Source organism: Lemur catta, chromosome 1, assembly GCF_020740605.2.
Source record: "Lemur catta isolate mLemCat1 chromosome 1, mLemCat1.pri, whole genome shotgun sequence".
Lineage (NCBI taxonomy): Eukaryota > Metazoa > Chordata > Mammalia > Primates > Lemuridae > Lemur > Lemur catta.
Window position 1 is genome coordinate 40,818,277 of NC_059128.1, and position 13,533 is coordinate 40,831,809.

Genomic DNA, 13,533 nt, shown 5'->3' on the forward strand with positions numbered 1-13,533 from the left:
AGTGTTGCTTCAGTTCTTTGAGCGTTTTAAATGGAATATGATCATGAACATAGCGTGGGCTTAGAGGTACCCACGCTGGCCTGCCTTATCATCAGAATCCAAATCTGGCTGTACTATAGTAACCAGGAAAAGACAAGTTTCCAGGTCTCCCTGAATGCTGCCTGTTTAAAGCCTTTTATAATAGGGGAGGATAATGTTTCAGGGAAAACTCAGCATAAGAAAGCAGTGCAGCTAAGCTCCACAGCTGGAGGGAGGGAAGTCTCTATCTGATGCTCTCTGTTCCTTTTTTCAGTCTCATAAGGAGCAAAGGGAGGGGGAAGTGGAAATGCATCTTCAGAATGTTTCCTCTCCTTCATCCTCTCCATGGATCCATATTAAGAACCACTAGCCAAATTTAGCGGCTTTTTCTCATCCTTGCCTGATTCCTTCGGAAGATGGTACATAATCTCCTCTTCTGTATGAAAGCCAAGCTCCGGATCTGTCACTGTCTTTATTTTAGGACAGGAGTGAGCCGTCTCATTATCAGAGTCCAAGTCCCATTGGAACGGTTGCAGAGTTTGAGTAATTAAGGAGCAAAGTTGCCACACAGAAAGAGGGACCCTCTCCCCTCTATGGTGTGCACGTGGCAGCACTTAGATGACCTGCCGCCACTGCCACGGCTTAAGCATACCCAGAGGGGGAAACCAATAGCAGTGTTTGGAAACTAAATGAAATAGTTCCTCAAAAGTTTTCTGCTTGGCAACCACCCCAGAACTCTGTAACAGAGCCTGCAACGATTCAATGTACTCGGTAAACTTGGACTGATTCTGCCCCATTTGTTACCCTGACGGAGGGAAATCCCCAGAGATGAACTCACCTTTCCTGGAGACGGCGGCTTGTGGCCTTCTCCAGGTTCCTGAGATGCTGTATGGGAACCTCCTTCACTCTGGTCGACGTTTCCGCCTTTAGGACCCTGCTCGCTGCGCCAGTTGCCAGAAGTCACCTACTCTCCCAACAAAACAGGTCCCAGGCAGGATTGTCGCAAGAGATTTGGAAATAATAGAGACAAAGTGTAGTTTAAAGTGACGGGGAAGTGAGGGGTCCTCCAGCATTCCCAGGAGCTAGGAGGCACTGAGTGAAATCCCACATCAGTCTTTATTAGTACAGCAACTACTTGTTAGTGGTTATAGATTTATGTACACGGATTATTTGTTTAGGTTTCAAGACTCCCCGCAAAGGTTTCAAGAGACGGCGTAATTAATTCTATCTACATGAGCAAACAGTCACAAAATTTTTCAAAGATAAACTTCTTAAGCTCTCACAGTTAGGAATAGACCTGGCTGAGTATATAAGTTAAAGATAAAAGTATCAATTAGCAGTAAAGCGTAAAACAGAAACATAGAGAAGATATATTTCTTTATCTAGTTCCTCGTTAACTGAGGTACACGTTCAGAAGTGAAACAGGGGCCGGGCGCGGTGGCTCACGCCTGGAATCCTAGCCCTCTGGGAGGCCGAGGCGGGTGGATCGCTCGAGGTCAGGAGTTCGAGACCAGACTCAGCGAGACCCCGTCTCTACTAAAAATAGAAATAAATTATCTGGACAACTAAAAATATATATAGAAAAAATTAGCCAGGCATGGTGGCGCATGCCTGTAGTCCCAGCTACTCGGGAGGCTGAGGCAGTAGGATCGCTTAAGCCCAGGAGTTTGAGGTTGCTGTGAGCTACGCTGACGTCACAGCACTCACTCTAGCTTGGGCAACAGAGCGAGACTCTGTCTCAAAAAAAAAAAAAAAAAAAAGAAGTGAAACAGGAACAGCCTTGAGGCTAATGATGGTTTTTAACCTTGGGCTCTGTGCAGAGCTCTGCCTTGCATAAGCTCCAGGCGATGGCTTGCAGGCCTTGAGACTGGCATTGCCTTGTGGTCGCCCCTGATCCCTGAAATGTCTCCCTTGTTGCTAAGCAGCTTCTGGTCTGTGAACTAATACCCCCACGGATTCCTTCAACACAAAAGCCCTGCAAAACTCCTGAAACTTTCCATGTCTCTTAACCCTATTACCCAAGACCCAACTAGTCTATAAATCTGAAAGGGAAGGACCTGGGACTGAGGTGTGTCTGGATCCCCCACAGAGTTAGGTTTTACATTTAGAATTCACTTACCAAAACGTGTTTTAATTTCCATGAAAATTGAATCCTTAGGTCACAAATTATCTTTAGAAGGTTTTTGAAAACCAGACTACTTTGGTTCCTCCACATGTTCACTCAATGACTCTGAGCAAGTCATAAAAACTTCTCTATTGCCCCATTTCCTCGTGTGGAAATATCTTATAGAGTGGTAGTGGTATTAAATGAGATAATCCAGGTAGATGCATACTGCTGGCACATGTTATGTACTCAGCAAAGTGTTAGAATAACCAAAACTATCCCCCACTACTGCAATCTTAACTTCATTTATATTAAGGCAGCTTTATCAATGCATTCAAAAGATACATTACCTTCTCTTTATAGTAACAGCACACACACTAAACTCAATATAAACACTTATTTTTTTTCTAGTGGCCCAACATACACCCACGGCTGGTCCTTGAAGTGGCTCTAAGGGGCTACTTAAAAGCTATGGGTCTCCCTGAAGCCCTCTGCACACCAAGTACATGAAATGATTCCATCTTACCAGTGGTCCAGCAGGGGCGCCATAGGGGCCGGCAGCAGGGTAGGCTCCGGGAGCACTGGGCTGTCCAGGAGGTGGGTAGGCCCCAGGCCCGCCCGGTTGCCCCGGGTAGCCTCCAGGTGCAGGTGGTCCGGGATAAGCTCCAGGTGGTGGAGGGCCAGGGTAGGCACCAGGAGGCCCCTGCCCAGGATGAGGCCCATGCCCAGGATAAGCCCCTGGAGGCGCCTGCCCAGGATAGGCCCCTGGGGGTGTCTGCCCAGGGTAGGCCCCAGGATAGGAGGCACCTGGGTAGCCCCCTGCCCCAGGAGGCGGGTTGCCCCATGAACCAGGCCATCCTTGAGGGTTTGGCTTTCCAGACCCAGATAACGCATCATTAAGCTGGAAAGAAAGACATAAGCAATTACAGGATAGAATACATTCACAAAAAACAATTTTCAGGAAAACAGAAATAGATGTTCTGAGAAGCAGAGGAGTATGATAAAGATATGAAATTCATATCAGTAAGCTTTATTCCACCTACTAATAATTTTGAGTTTCGAAGACTAACGTTAGAGTTTGGGATTACATATGCTTTTTCACTTTATTCTTGCCTCCCATCATCTCAGATTGGGGGGATGCATTTTTGTAATTTGCTCAAGTCAGGAGCTAGCTCTTCTCTACCTATAGCACATACTTTCTAATCAACATGGGAAAAACAATCACAAACATCAAGATGCTCAGATTGCATGTCCCTTCCTGCTGCTCAGAGGATTTCTTAGCTCCTGCCAGCAGAGTCTACTCTCTTCTGTTCTGGGCCTTTTGGTGAAACTGTTACTGTTAGTAAGTCCCAGGCCTCTCTCTGCCTGGCTTCCTTCTCAAATCTGCTGCTGGAAACACAAGACTCCAGCTAACAAGCCCTCATTCGACAAGTGAGGCCAAAGGAAGCTATGCAGTGGCAAAGGGAAAGCTGTGGTAAAAACAAGACTCTCCAACCCTTTCAACCTATGTGTGATGTCTATGAAGGTAAGAAAACAGACATGAAACACTTACCGAAAAACTATCTGCCATTTTCCTGAGAGGGAAAAAAACAAGACAGGGGTTATTTTTTGATCCTGAAAGATTTAACTTAAATTGAGCATCACCGCTATTTCACTGGGCAGTTCTAGTCAATCTACAGGCATTATGCCTAAGTCAATAGTGTGGAACCATAAAAACATCTCACCAAGGGGTGGGGATGCTTTCTGGCTAGGTTACCGAACTCTATTTAACTCATAATTTCCACTTTGATCACACCAGCCTGTGTTCTGAATCCTGAGAGTAAGAGGCCATACAATGCATGACGGAGGAGGAGGAGGACGAAAATGTTCTGCCCCCTTCCTAGGTAACAAATGCAATCACGGTTTACCTTTGGCTCTCCGTCACCCACCTTCCTGTACTCCTTCCGCCACCCTTACAAAGGGTTCGGTGTGTTAGTACTGCCCACCTCCCCTCTGTTCCCACTAACAGCCCCACTCTGGGTTTTTGAAGGAAAGCAGTGTTGACTGACCCCTACTGAGATAGGAAAGGCAATGACCTCCAGACACAGCTACTGCTCCATTGTTTATTCCTTCATCTACGCACAGTTACGCCTTCTCTGGGCCAGGCACTCTGTGGGTTCCGGTTTGGGTGTACAGATAAATAGATCTGTATGGTCAAAAGGCCCACAGTCCAGCAGGGCAGATGACAGGCATTCATGGAAATAACAAGTCATCGATGCTGTGAGCCAGACTGTGTGCCATGGAGTTTAAACCCGGAGAGCTTACTTCTAAGAGGGGAAGGGAAGGTGGTGTTGGAGCTAAGCTTTCAAGGACAGGTGAGATTTGGAAATGCTTTTTTTTTTTTTTTTTTAAGATACTCTGTATTCCAAATAAAATCTTTGGAAACTAAGGTTAAAGAAAAAAAAAAGGCAGGCAACATGGAAGAAGATATTTTGGGGTTTGCCTTGCCCAGTGCCACAGGGGTGGTCTTGAGACATCAATCCTGCTTTCTCTCGCTCCTTCCGCAGTGCCAAGTCTCCAAAAGCACAAGAGGCTCTACAGCGGCTGCAGGGGCTCCTGTGGTGAGGGGAGGAGGGCAGCTTCTGGCTTCTGCAGCCAGGGTGACTTCTTCCTACGCTCAGGATCACCTGTGCTATGGCCAAAATTACCTGGACCTTGAAACAATCAGAATCTCTTTCTCCTTGATTTGCCCACTTGTGACATTTACTCAATCATTTTAAACAATGGCTTCCCCCCAAGCAGTCCATTAAATATCAACTACTTGACAGATTCCAAAAATGCAAAATATTAAATTTCGTAAAAACTCAAACAGGCAGAGCTACTCCTAGGACTTACTCTGTGCTTCATTTACACACACTGGGTATTTTCTATGGCTTTAACATCACTTATTTGAAATGCTTGGGACCAGAAGCGTTTTGGATCTCAGTTTTTTTTTAAATTTTTTTTTAGATTTTGGTATATCGGCATATACCTAGTTAAGCATTCTTAAATCTGAAAATCCAAAATGCTCCAAAGGGCATTTCTCCTCTTTCTTTCTTTTCTTTCAGACAGAGTCTTGCTCTGCTCTGTTGCCTGGGCTACAGTGTCATGGCATTAGCCTAGCTCATAGCAACCTCAAACTCCTGTGCTGGAGTGATCCTCCTGCCTCAGCCTCCTAAGTAGCTGGGACTACAGGTGTGAACCACCACACCTGGCTAATTTGTCTATTTTTAGTAGAGACAGAGTCTTCCTCTTGCTCAGGCAGCTCTTGAACTCCTGAGCTCAAGCAATCCTCCTGCCTTGGCCTCCCAGAGTGCTAGGACTACAGGTGTTAGCCCTCGCGTCCAGCCCAAAAATCATGAGTTCTGGTTGAAATCAGTGGTAGACTGAGGACATGATGCAGAGAACCAGGGACATCTGCTGCAAAAATCCATGAAATTAAAACTGTAAATCTCCAACAGATCACACCAGGTGGTGGCACTTTCCTCATCCCCAACAAACTCCCCACACAAAGACAGGCATGGGTAAAGCTCCAGCTAGGTTTCCATGGTTGCCATCCTCTTCATCACAATTAGTGTTTGAGAGTTTGCTATAATGAAGCCCTGCTCGCTTGCAATGAAATAAAATGGAAGTTTATTAGCACCTACACATCTTAGAATCTCAGAAGGGCCCCTGTTAAGATCCCTGGGTGCACTGAATCAGAATTCTGGGATTGGGCTCAGAATCTCTTGTAAATTTAGATTGGAGTTTGAAGGGACTTTACAGGTCATATGTTAGATCAAATCAATGTAAGAGTGTCAGTGGGGCTCTGGATTTGGGCTGGGGTACTATTAATAGGCTACTAACAGGAGTAAGGCAGTAATGCTCGACCAAAAACCAGGCAGAAAGTCCACACTCAAGTACCTATTCTAAGGGGGAAAAAACAGACCCATTTTCTTACTTGTTATTCTCTCCTTAAAGCACAATAAAGTTGATGGCCTTTTCATGGCTAATTCCCTCTTCAATTCCTACTCCTCAGTTTCTTTGCACAGCCTTCCCAGCTCTTTTCTCTTCTTTCCCAGCCCTTAAAGATCGGTATTCTTCCAGGTTCCTTTTCTAGACCACTGCTCCACTTAAAGTATATGTCTAAGTGATCTCTTGCAGTTTTAACTCTCCCACCTATCCACAGGTGTGCTCTCCCAAACGTCATATCCATTGCCTACTGGACATACTCACCCGGATGTCAAAAAGAATCTCAAAATCAACAATACTAGTTGATACCCTCAAGCACCTAGTCCATCAAGCCAGAAACTTGAGTCACTTAGATTCCTCCTCCCTCACCCCCACATCCAATCACCAGGTCACTAAACTGTGCCCTCCTCTGCATCCCTAGCACAATTGTCCCAGTCATCTCTGCTACACTGTTGTTAGCTGCAGGAAAGCCTACCTTCTGTCAGTGCGAGGTGCTGGAGCCCACTCCAGCCAACCTATCAGCTTTACCCTATCATACTTCACAGTTGGAAGACTTACTCACAGAACCATGACCACAAGACCAGGTAGGGAAGTCCAATCATATCAGTAAGATTTTTTAAGGCAGCCAGGACCGCAAAACTAATATAACAGCCTCAATTTTTTTCCTAACAACCTCTGCCCTAAAAATGTGCATTTCCTTCTACCCATTTATCATCATAAGTTTACTAAGCACTCTGGGCTGGATACCACTGATGCAATTATGAAAAAAACATAGCTGCTGCCTTTAAGGAGACAGAAAAGTAAATAGGCAATGACAGCAGAATGAAATACTTGTAAGCATAGCAGAGGGTGCTGGGAGAGACCATGGGAGCGTGGGAGACGACAGAGGGAAGAAGTGTGGATGAAGTGGGGAGAGAGGGCCACCAGCACCACACTCAGACTTGAGGGTGTAGGAGCAGGTCAGAGACACTCTGATTTTCTAGGTTAAGCCTGGAAGTCCTTGGAGATTCCAAAGTAGATGATGGTTTGGGGAAACTCCGGTAGCTGAGAAATAGAGTCTGAACTAAGGCACTAGGAGTGGAGAGATGACAAGTAAGTGGAGTAATAAGAAAAACAAACAACATTCTAACTAGTGAGTAAAAAAATGGAGGATGAGAGAGAGGAGTCAAGGATGGGTCCTCATCTTATGGGTCAGCAACTGTGTGAAGAGTGACACCTCCCAGTGAGGAATCACAAAGGTGGCTGAGCATATTTAGAGCAGGAGAGGCAGAGCTGCTCAGTTTAAGAGATGTTGGGCTTGAGTGTCTGCAAGACAGAAATAGCCTCAGGCCAATTGATTCAGCTGCCTGTTTTCTTACTTGTTAGTCTTCAGCCTTGCCTATCAAAACAGGTTAGAAGATAAGGGATTTCCTGTTTCTTCCCTGCTTCAGTTAAGGGCAGGAATACTAATTCCAAAAAGGAGTCATTTACTAGCATAAGAGCCATTCTTTGCTTATAAAAATCAGAGGAATAAAAATAGAATAGTACATGAAGGAACCTTCCCATTATACCTTCAGAGGAAAAATGTACACAGTAAGTAAATGCACCATTTGCTTCTTAAAAACTCTAAAAGCTTCCAGAGACCATCTTATGATAGATTTCTTCACCGGCATATTATACAAATGATTAGGAACTTCAGCAAAGTACTGAGTCCATATATAATGAAATCCTTGTTTTTGCAAATGAAGGAGAACTAAAATGACTTTTAAAGCTCCACAGGTAGGTAGTGGTAAAATTAAGATTACAACTAGGTAGAAAACTGAGGCTCCTGGATCCATAATTTTCCGCACTACGAAAGAAGGCGTATCAAACACCTAGGTTCGATTATGGCACAAATAAAATTACTCTGACAGCATCTATTCAAATGGCTTTCTCTTTCAAACTAGGTAAATTTTTAAGTGCCACATAAAACTTAAAGAACTATGATGTATAAAAACAGACATGCCATATCACATATGTCACACCAACGTAAAGGTACGTAAAAGCTGCTTCCATGGCTATTGAACTGGAAAAAGTGCCAAGACCAGGAGGGTGTGAATACAGGGAGAGGCACAGGACTCTCCCCGCCCCCCACCCCCCAATATGCCTCTGAACACTGACGGAAAGGACGCACCTAACTCCCACAGAGTGCCTTAAAAACAAACAAACAAACAACAACAACAACAATAAAAATATAGGTCAGAAAAGATAGTATTTCTCAAACTAAGCTCCAAAATATTGGGGTAATGACTTTCTCAGGGAGGGAGTTCACCGATTTTTTTCTTTTCAAGACACAAGGTCTGCTCCGTCTCCCAGGCTGGTGTGCCATGGCACGATCATAGCTCACAACAGCCTCAAACTCCTGGGCTCAAGAGATCCTCCCGACTCAGCCTCCTGAGTAGCTGGGACTACAAGCTCATGGTACACAGCCCAGCTTTTATTTTTTAGGTTTTAGAGATGGGGTCTAGCTCTGTTGCCCAGGCACCTATTTTTCCTTTTTAAGGAATATTTTCTAAAGCCATTTCATGGAACCTCTGAATTTTGCCTCAGGAGGGTTGGGTGGTTGGAGGTGCACCATGGAAAAATCCTTTGCTGTCTGTTAAGAGACACTGAACAATACACAGAATGGGCTTTGGAAACACACGCATGGTTTTCAAGAACTCGTTGCTCACAGCTTCCATCTTAGAATTCACAGTGGTATTTAAATACAGCACTCCCAGGCAGTATTTATCCAAGAGGTAATATGAGACATCTACATTATAGAAAAATCAATCATTAGGCAACAAGGAGCCCAAACTGTAAATGTTACCTGCTAAGTACCTCCTGGGGTTTGTGTACTTGCTTATCCCTCATATAAAACTATTCCTTGAATACACAGAGTGACCTTCATCTTTGTAAACCCACAGCCACCCCATTCCACGGAATTTGACTAAACCTGGAATTCCTAAAGCCATATATATCAAAGATACTGGCTTATAGCAAGGTATATAGAACACCTAATTTCAGGGTAAAATCTGAGCCTTTAGAACCAGCTTTGCATAAATCCAGATTCTGGGGGGAAAGAAGGGAGATTAAAGGAGCCCTTACAAGTCCTATCCTAGGGAAATACCTGAACGTGAGCATGTATTCCTTAACATGGTTGTAATCATAATGCATATACAATACTGTACTTCCTATCACAAGTATTTTCCATGTTATTATACATGGTCTTCAAACCCATCACCTGTCAATGTGTAAGTACAAGAGTTTATTAACCATTCCTTCTAACCATGGACATTATAATGTAACATCTGCATAGATACAGTCTCCTATACATTTAAAGGTATGTCCTTAGAAAAGATTTCCAGACATGGAATTCCTGAGTTAGAATGCAAGCATTTTTATGATTGGATCTATCTTGCCCAATCACTCTGCAAAGGGACAGGGCTAGTTTTAATTTTCACTGCTACCAGCAAGACAAGTGTGTCAGTTTTAAGGCAAGGGTTTTGTTTAATGTGAAGAATTGTTTTTATGCTTAAGGAAAGAAACCAAGGTAGTGTTAGCGATAAAAGGTACACATAAGTGATGACAGAATACCTTTTTTTTATTCTAGAATAATAGCCCTAACACCTCTAAGTTGTTTACTACATACCAGGCACTGTTATAAGCTTATAATACGCACAAAATCCTAAGTGAATACTCTTTATCTCCTACTATAGATAAGGAAACCAAAGCACAGTGATGTTAAGGAACTTGCAAAGATCACACAGCAAGTGTATCATGGAGCCTGGATGAGCACGCAGTCAGGAGCCAAAGCCCCCGCTCTCACCTACCACACTGTGCAATGAGGAAAGGAGGGCACAAGGGGCCCGTGGATGGGCTACTCCTTAGCAAGCTTATGCCTCAAGTCGTGAAAGGAAGCAGAACTGGGGCTATGAGTCCAATTTTGAATGGCTCATGTTTGATACCTTACTTAAAACTAATCCATTCGTTTATCAAATATTTAATTTCCCTTTATGTGTCACCCAGGGCTTCAGCACAAACAAATCAGAGGAATTTCTGCCCTCGTGGCAAACCTGAGAAATACACATTGATCCCTTAGCCTTTTGTTCATTTCCAAATCTAAACTTTTCCAATCAATTGAAATAAACTTAGCAATAAAAGTAGACATCATTAGAAACATTCAAATTTTATTTTTGGTAAAGAGAAACTTCAAAAATTAAATATGGGTCAGGCGCAGTGGCTCATGGCTGTAATCCTAGTACCCTGGAAGGCCGAGGCAGGTGGATTGTTTGAGCTCAGGAGTTCAAGACCAGCCTGAGCAAGAGCAAGACCCCATATCTACTAAAAATAGAAAGAAATTAGCTGGACAACTAAAAATATATAGAAAAAATTAACAGGGCATGGTAGCACATGCCTGTAATCCCAGCTACTGGGGAGGCTGAGGCAGAAGGATTGCTTGAGCCCAGGAGTTTGAGGTTGCTGTGAGCTAGGCTGACACCACGGCACTCTAGCCCGGGCAACAAAGTGAGACTCTGTCTCAAAAAAAAACAAAACAAAACCAAATCAAGCCTAAAAAGCACTTTTACAAAATTAAGCACATGAATGTGTTTTTAAAAACTTTAACAGAAGCAGCTAAGACTTTAAAACAGCTATTTATAACATTATACAAGTAACATAGTATGCACTAATTTGAGTGCATACTAATCCCTAATTATGATTTCTAGCTAGAAAGTAACTTCCAATAAGCACTTTAAGAAAACCTCCTAACTAGATGAACTAGGGGTCTGAAGTCATTCTGCAGTAATCAACTATTCAATATAATATACTACATAACTCAACACCAAATTGTGTATTGTATATTAATCACTGCTATGATGTCACAGAGAGAATAACTAATTCAAAAGAAAATACACTTAACACCATTAAATGCCCTGAATTTTATTTCCTGATAGGTTTTCATAAAATAAATAGAAAGAACAGAGGAAGTAAATGTCACCATTTTGCAAGTATTACTAAATTAACAGATCTAGGCATTGATCATCAATAGCTGTTAACATCATAAAACTGAAACAAAACCAGACAACATTCCATGCCTCCTAATGGGAGGGAAAACCATTATTAAAAAAAAAAAAAAATCAATTCTAACCCGCTAAATCCTCTAGAGCCAGCTACAAATTTACAGGAAACACAAGCAGCAGAGATATATGTGAAACACCTGAGGGATACAAAACAGCAAAATGTAGATTGTGGGAAATCACAGAGCAAAAATGCCTGGTTTATTGAAAACAAATTCCAAGTTGAAAGAGAGGAAGAAAGAGAGACAGTGTGGTGGCTCATGCCAGCAATCTAGCACACTGGGAGGCTGAGGCAGCAGGATTGCTTGAGGTCATGAATTCGAGACCAGTCTGAGCAAGAGTGAGACCCCTGTCTCTACTAAAAATAGAAAAAATTAGCCGGTCAACTAAAAATAGAAACAAAAAATTATCCCCTCGTGGTGGCTCACACATGTAGTCCCAGCTACTCAGGAGCCTGAGGCAGGAGGATTGCTTGAGGCCAGAGTTTGAGATTGCCCTGAGCAAGAGCAAGATCCCTGTCTCTACAAAAAACAGAAAAAGTAGCCCGGCATCGTGGCATACCCCTGTAGTCCCAGCTGCTTGGGAGGCTAGGGCAGGAGGATCTCTTGAGGCCAGGAGTTTGAGGTTACAGTGAACTATGATGACACCATTGCACTCTAGCCCAAGGAAACAGAGCAAGACACTGTCTCAAAACAAAAAAAAAGAAAACGAAAAAAGAAACTCAAGTATAAGCATATTAATGTGGGAGATTATCACCACAAGAATCAAAAACAGAAACAACTGAAGTGGTTCCCCTAGAGAGAAAACTGAGGTGAGGGGGGTGAGGCGAGGGGACTACCACTTTCACAAGTGCTTCTGAACCCACTGTATTGTATTTTTTCCCCACCAATAACATGCATTTGAGAAAGAAGGCTTTACTGGCTACTTGGGGGTGGAGGGAAGGATGTATAAGAAAAACCTTTTTCCAGTATTTTCATCCACTAAAACTGGGTGAAAGCACCAAGAAAAGTACTTAAATATGCTGTTCTCATCACAGTTCTAGAAGGGAATGACTTTCTCACCAATAATCATCTCAAGCCACAAAACAGTCTCAATAGATCTCAAAAAAAGTACCTCATGTCTCGCTTTTAAGACTTTGATATAAAATCATCTACTAGCTGTCTACACAGTAGGATCCTACACCCTCTCCTACACAGAACACGTTACTGGCTTCAGCATATAAATACATATCCTTACACATAATTTCTGTAACTGTAGATTCTAACTTATCCCCCTAAACCACCACTGTTTTAAAACTGAAATTAAAATTAATTGATGATACTGGAGATAACCAGGTATAATCTGAGGCTCCTTAGAACAGAACAGAAATATTTTTATAGCAGGGAGAATAAAATATACCCTATCACAAGAAAAAAAGAGAGAAATTGCTAATGAAGGTTCAAAAAGTAATTTGCACTTAAGAATCAGAATATTCTAATCAAAATTTTAAATTAAAAATTATTTTCTATGGTAGGCAGAGGAAGACTGTTTCCATTAGTACAATTCTATATAAATTAAGGGGAAGTTTTCTTTTAAAAATCTGGAATAGCAAAACCTATCCACTGTCCTCCTCTCTCTACTCTGCCACTAGATTATACTTCCTATCCAGCTAGACAGTTACAACTTTTGCCCTCCTGCTAAATCTAATTTTTAGGGAAGATAAACGAAGGCCATACAAATTCTTCTGCTGTGATAAGCTAAATCATTCCTGAACTAAGCTAAGTCTAAGTAGTAGAAGAGCTAATTAGGAGCTAGCTCTGGCTTTACTGAAAATATACTTACTTTATTTAAATTAGCATTGGTTAACTTTAACATAACATTACTACTTCAATCACCTAGTTAACATACAGCAAATAAAACATAAAGGTCTTTGTGACATTAGTATTCCACTAAGCTGTTCCCATTTTCTTTTTTGCTTCTAAGCATTCTTCACCAGGGAAGTGTTTTGTGTAGTCAAGTTCCTCTGTAGGTCAGACTGCCTCAGTCTGAATTCCAGCTCCAACACTTACCAGAGCTAGGCAAGGTGCTTAATGTGAGACTCGGTTTTCCAAGAGAAAAAAGGGGCAAGAATACTTACCGCATAGACTTGTTAGAAAGATTAAAATCATCTTTTATAAAATAAAAAATCTTATAAAATAAGTAAAGACAATATACATAAAGTGTTTAGCATAAGGCCTAGTCCACATTAACAAAGAAAGAAAGCTCACTATTAATATTGTCACACCTCCCCTTGTGGAAAGCTACCTTCAATAGGAAAGACATGTTCCATCTGCACACTGTGGGACATACTCAAACCTACAGTGAGGTTTTTTTTAATCACAGAAGGTC

At 42.4% G+C, this 13,533-nt stretch overlaps 1 protein-coding gene across 1 annotated transcript in view; it reads right to left on the minus strand.

The window, feature by feature from the left end:
* The window catches only part of LOC123621544 (basic salivary proline-rich protein 2-like), a 37,853-nt gene that overhangs the window by 5,634 nt on the left and 18,686 nt on the right, over positions 1-13,533 (minus strand). Inside the window, exons 3-5 of the mRNA XM_045527702.1 lie at positions 3,675-3,696; positions 2,649-3,023; positions 857-982 (exon numbers count right to left, since the gene is read on the minus strand). Coding sequence (XP_045383658.1) covers positions 857-982; positions 2,649-3,023; positions 3,675-3,696 — 523 coding nt within the window. The remainder of the gene's footprint in view (positions 1-856; positions 983-2,648; positions 3,024-3,674; positions 3,697-13,533) is intronic.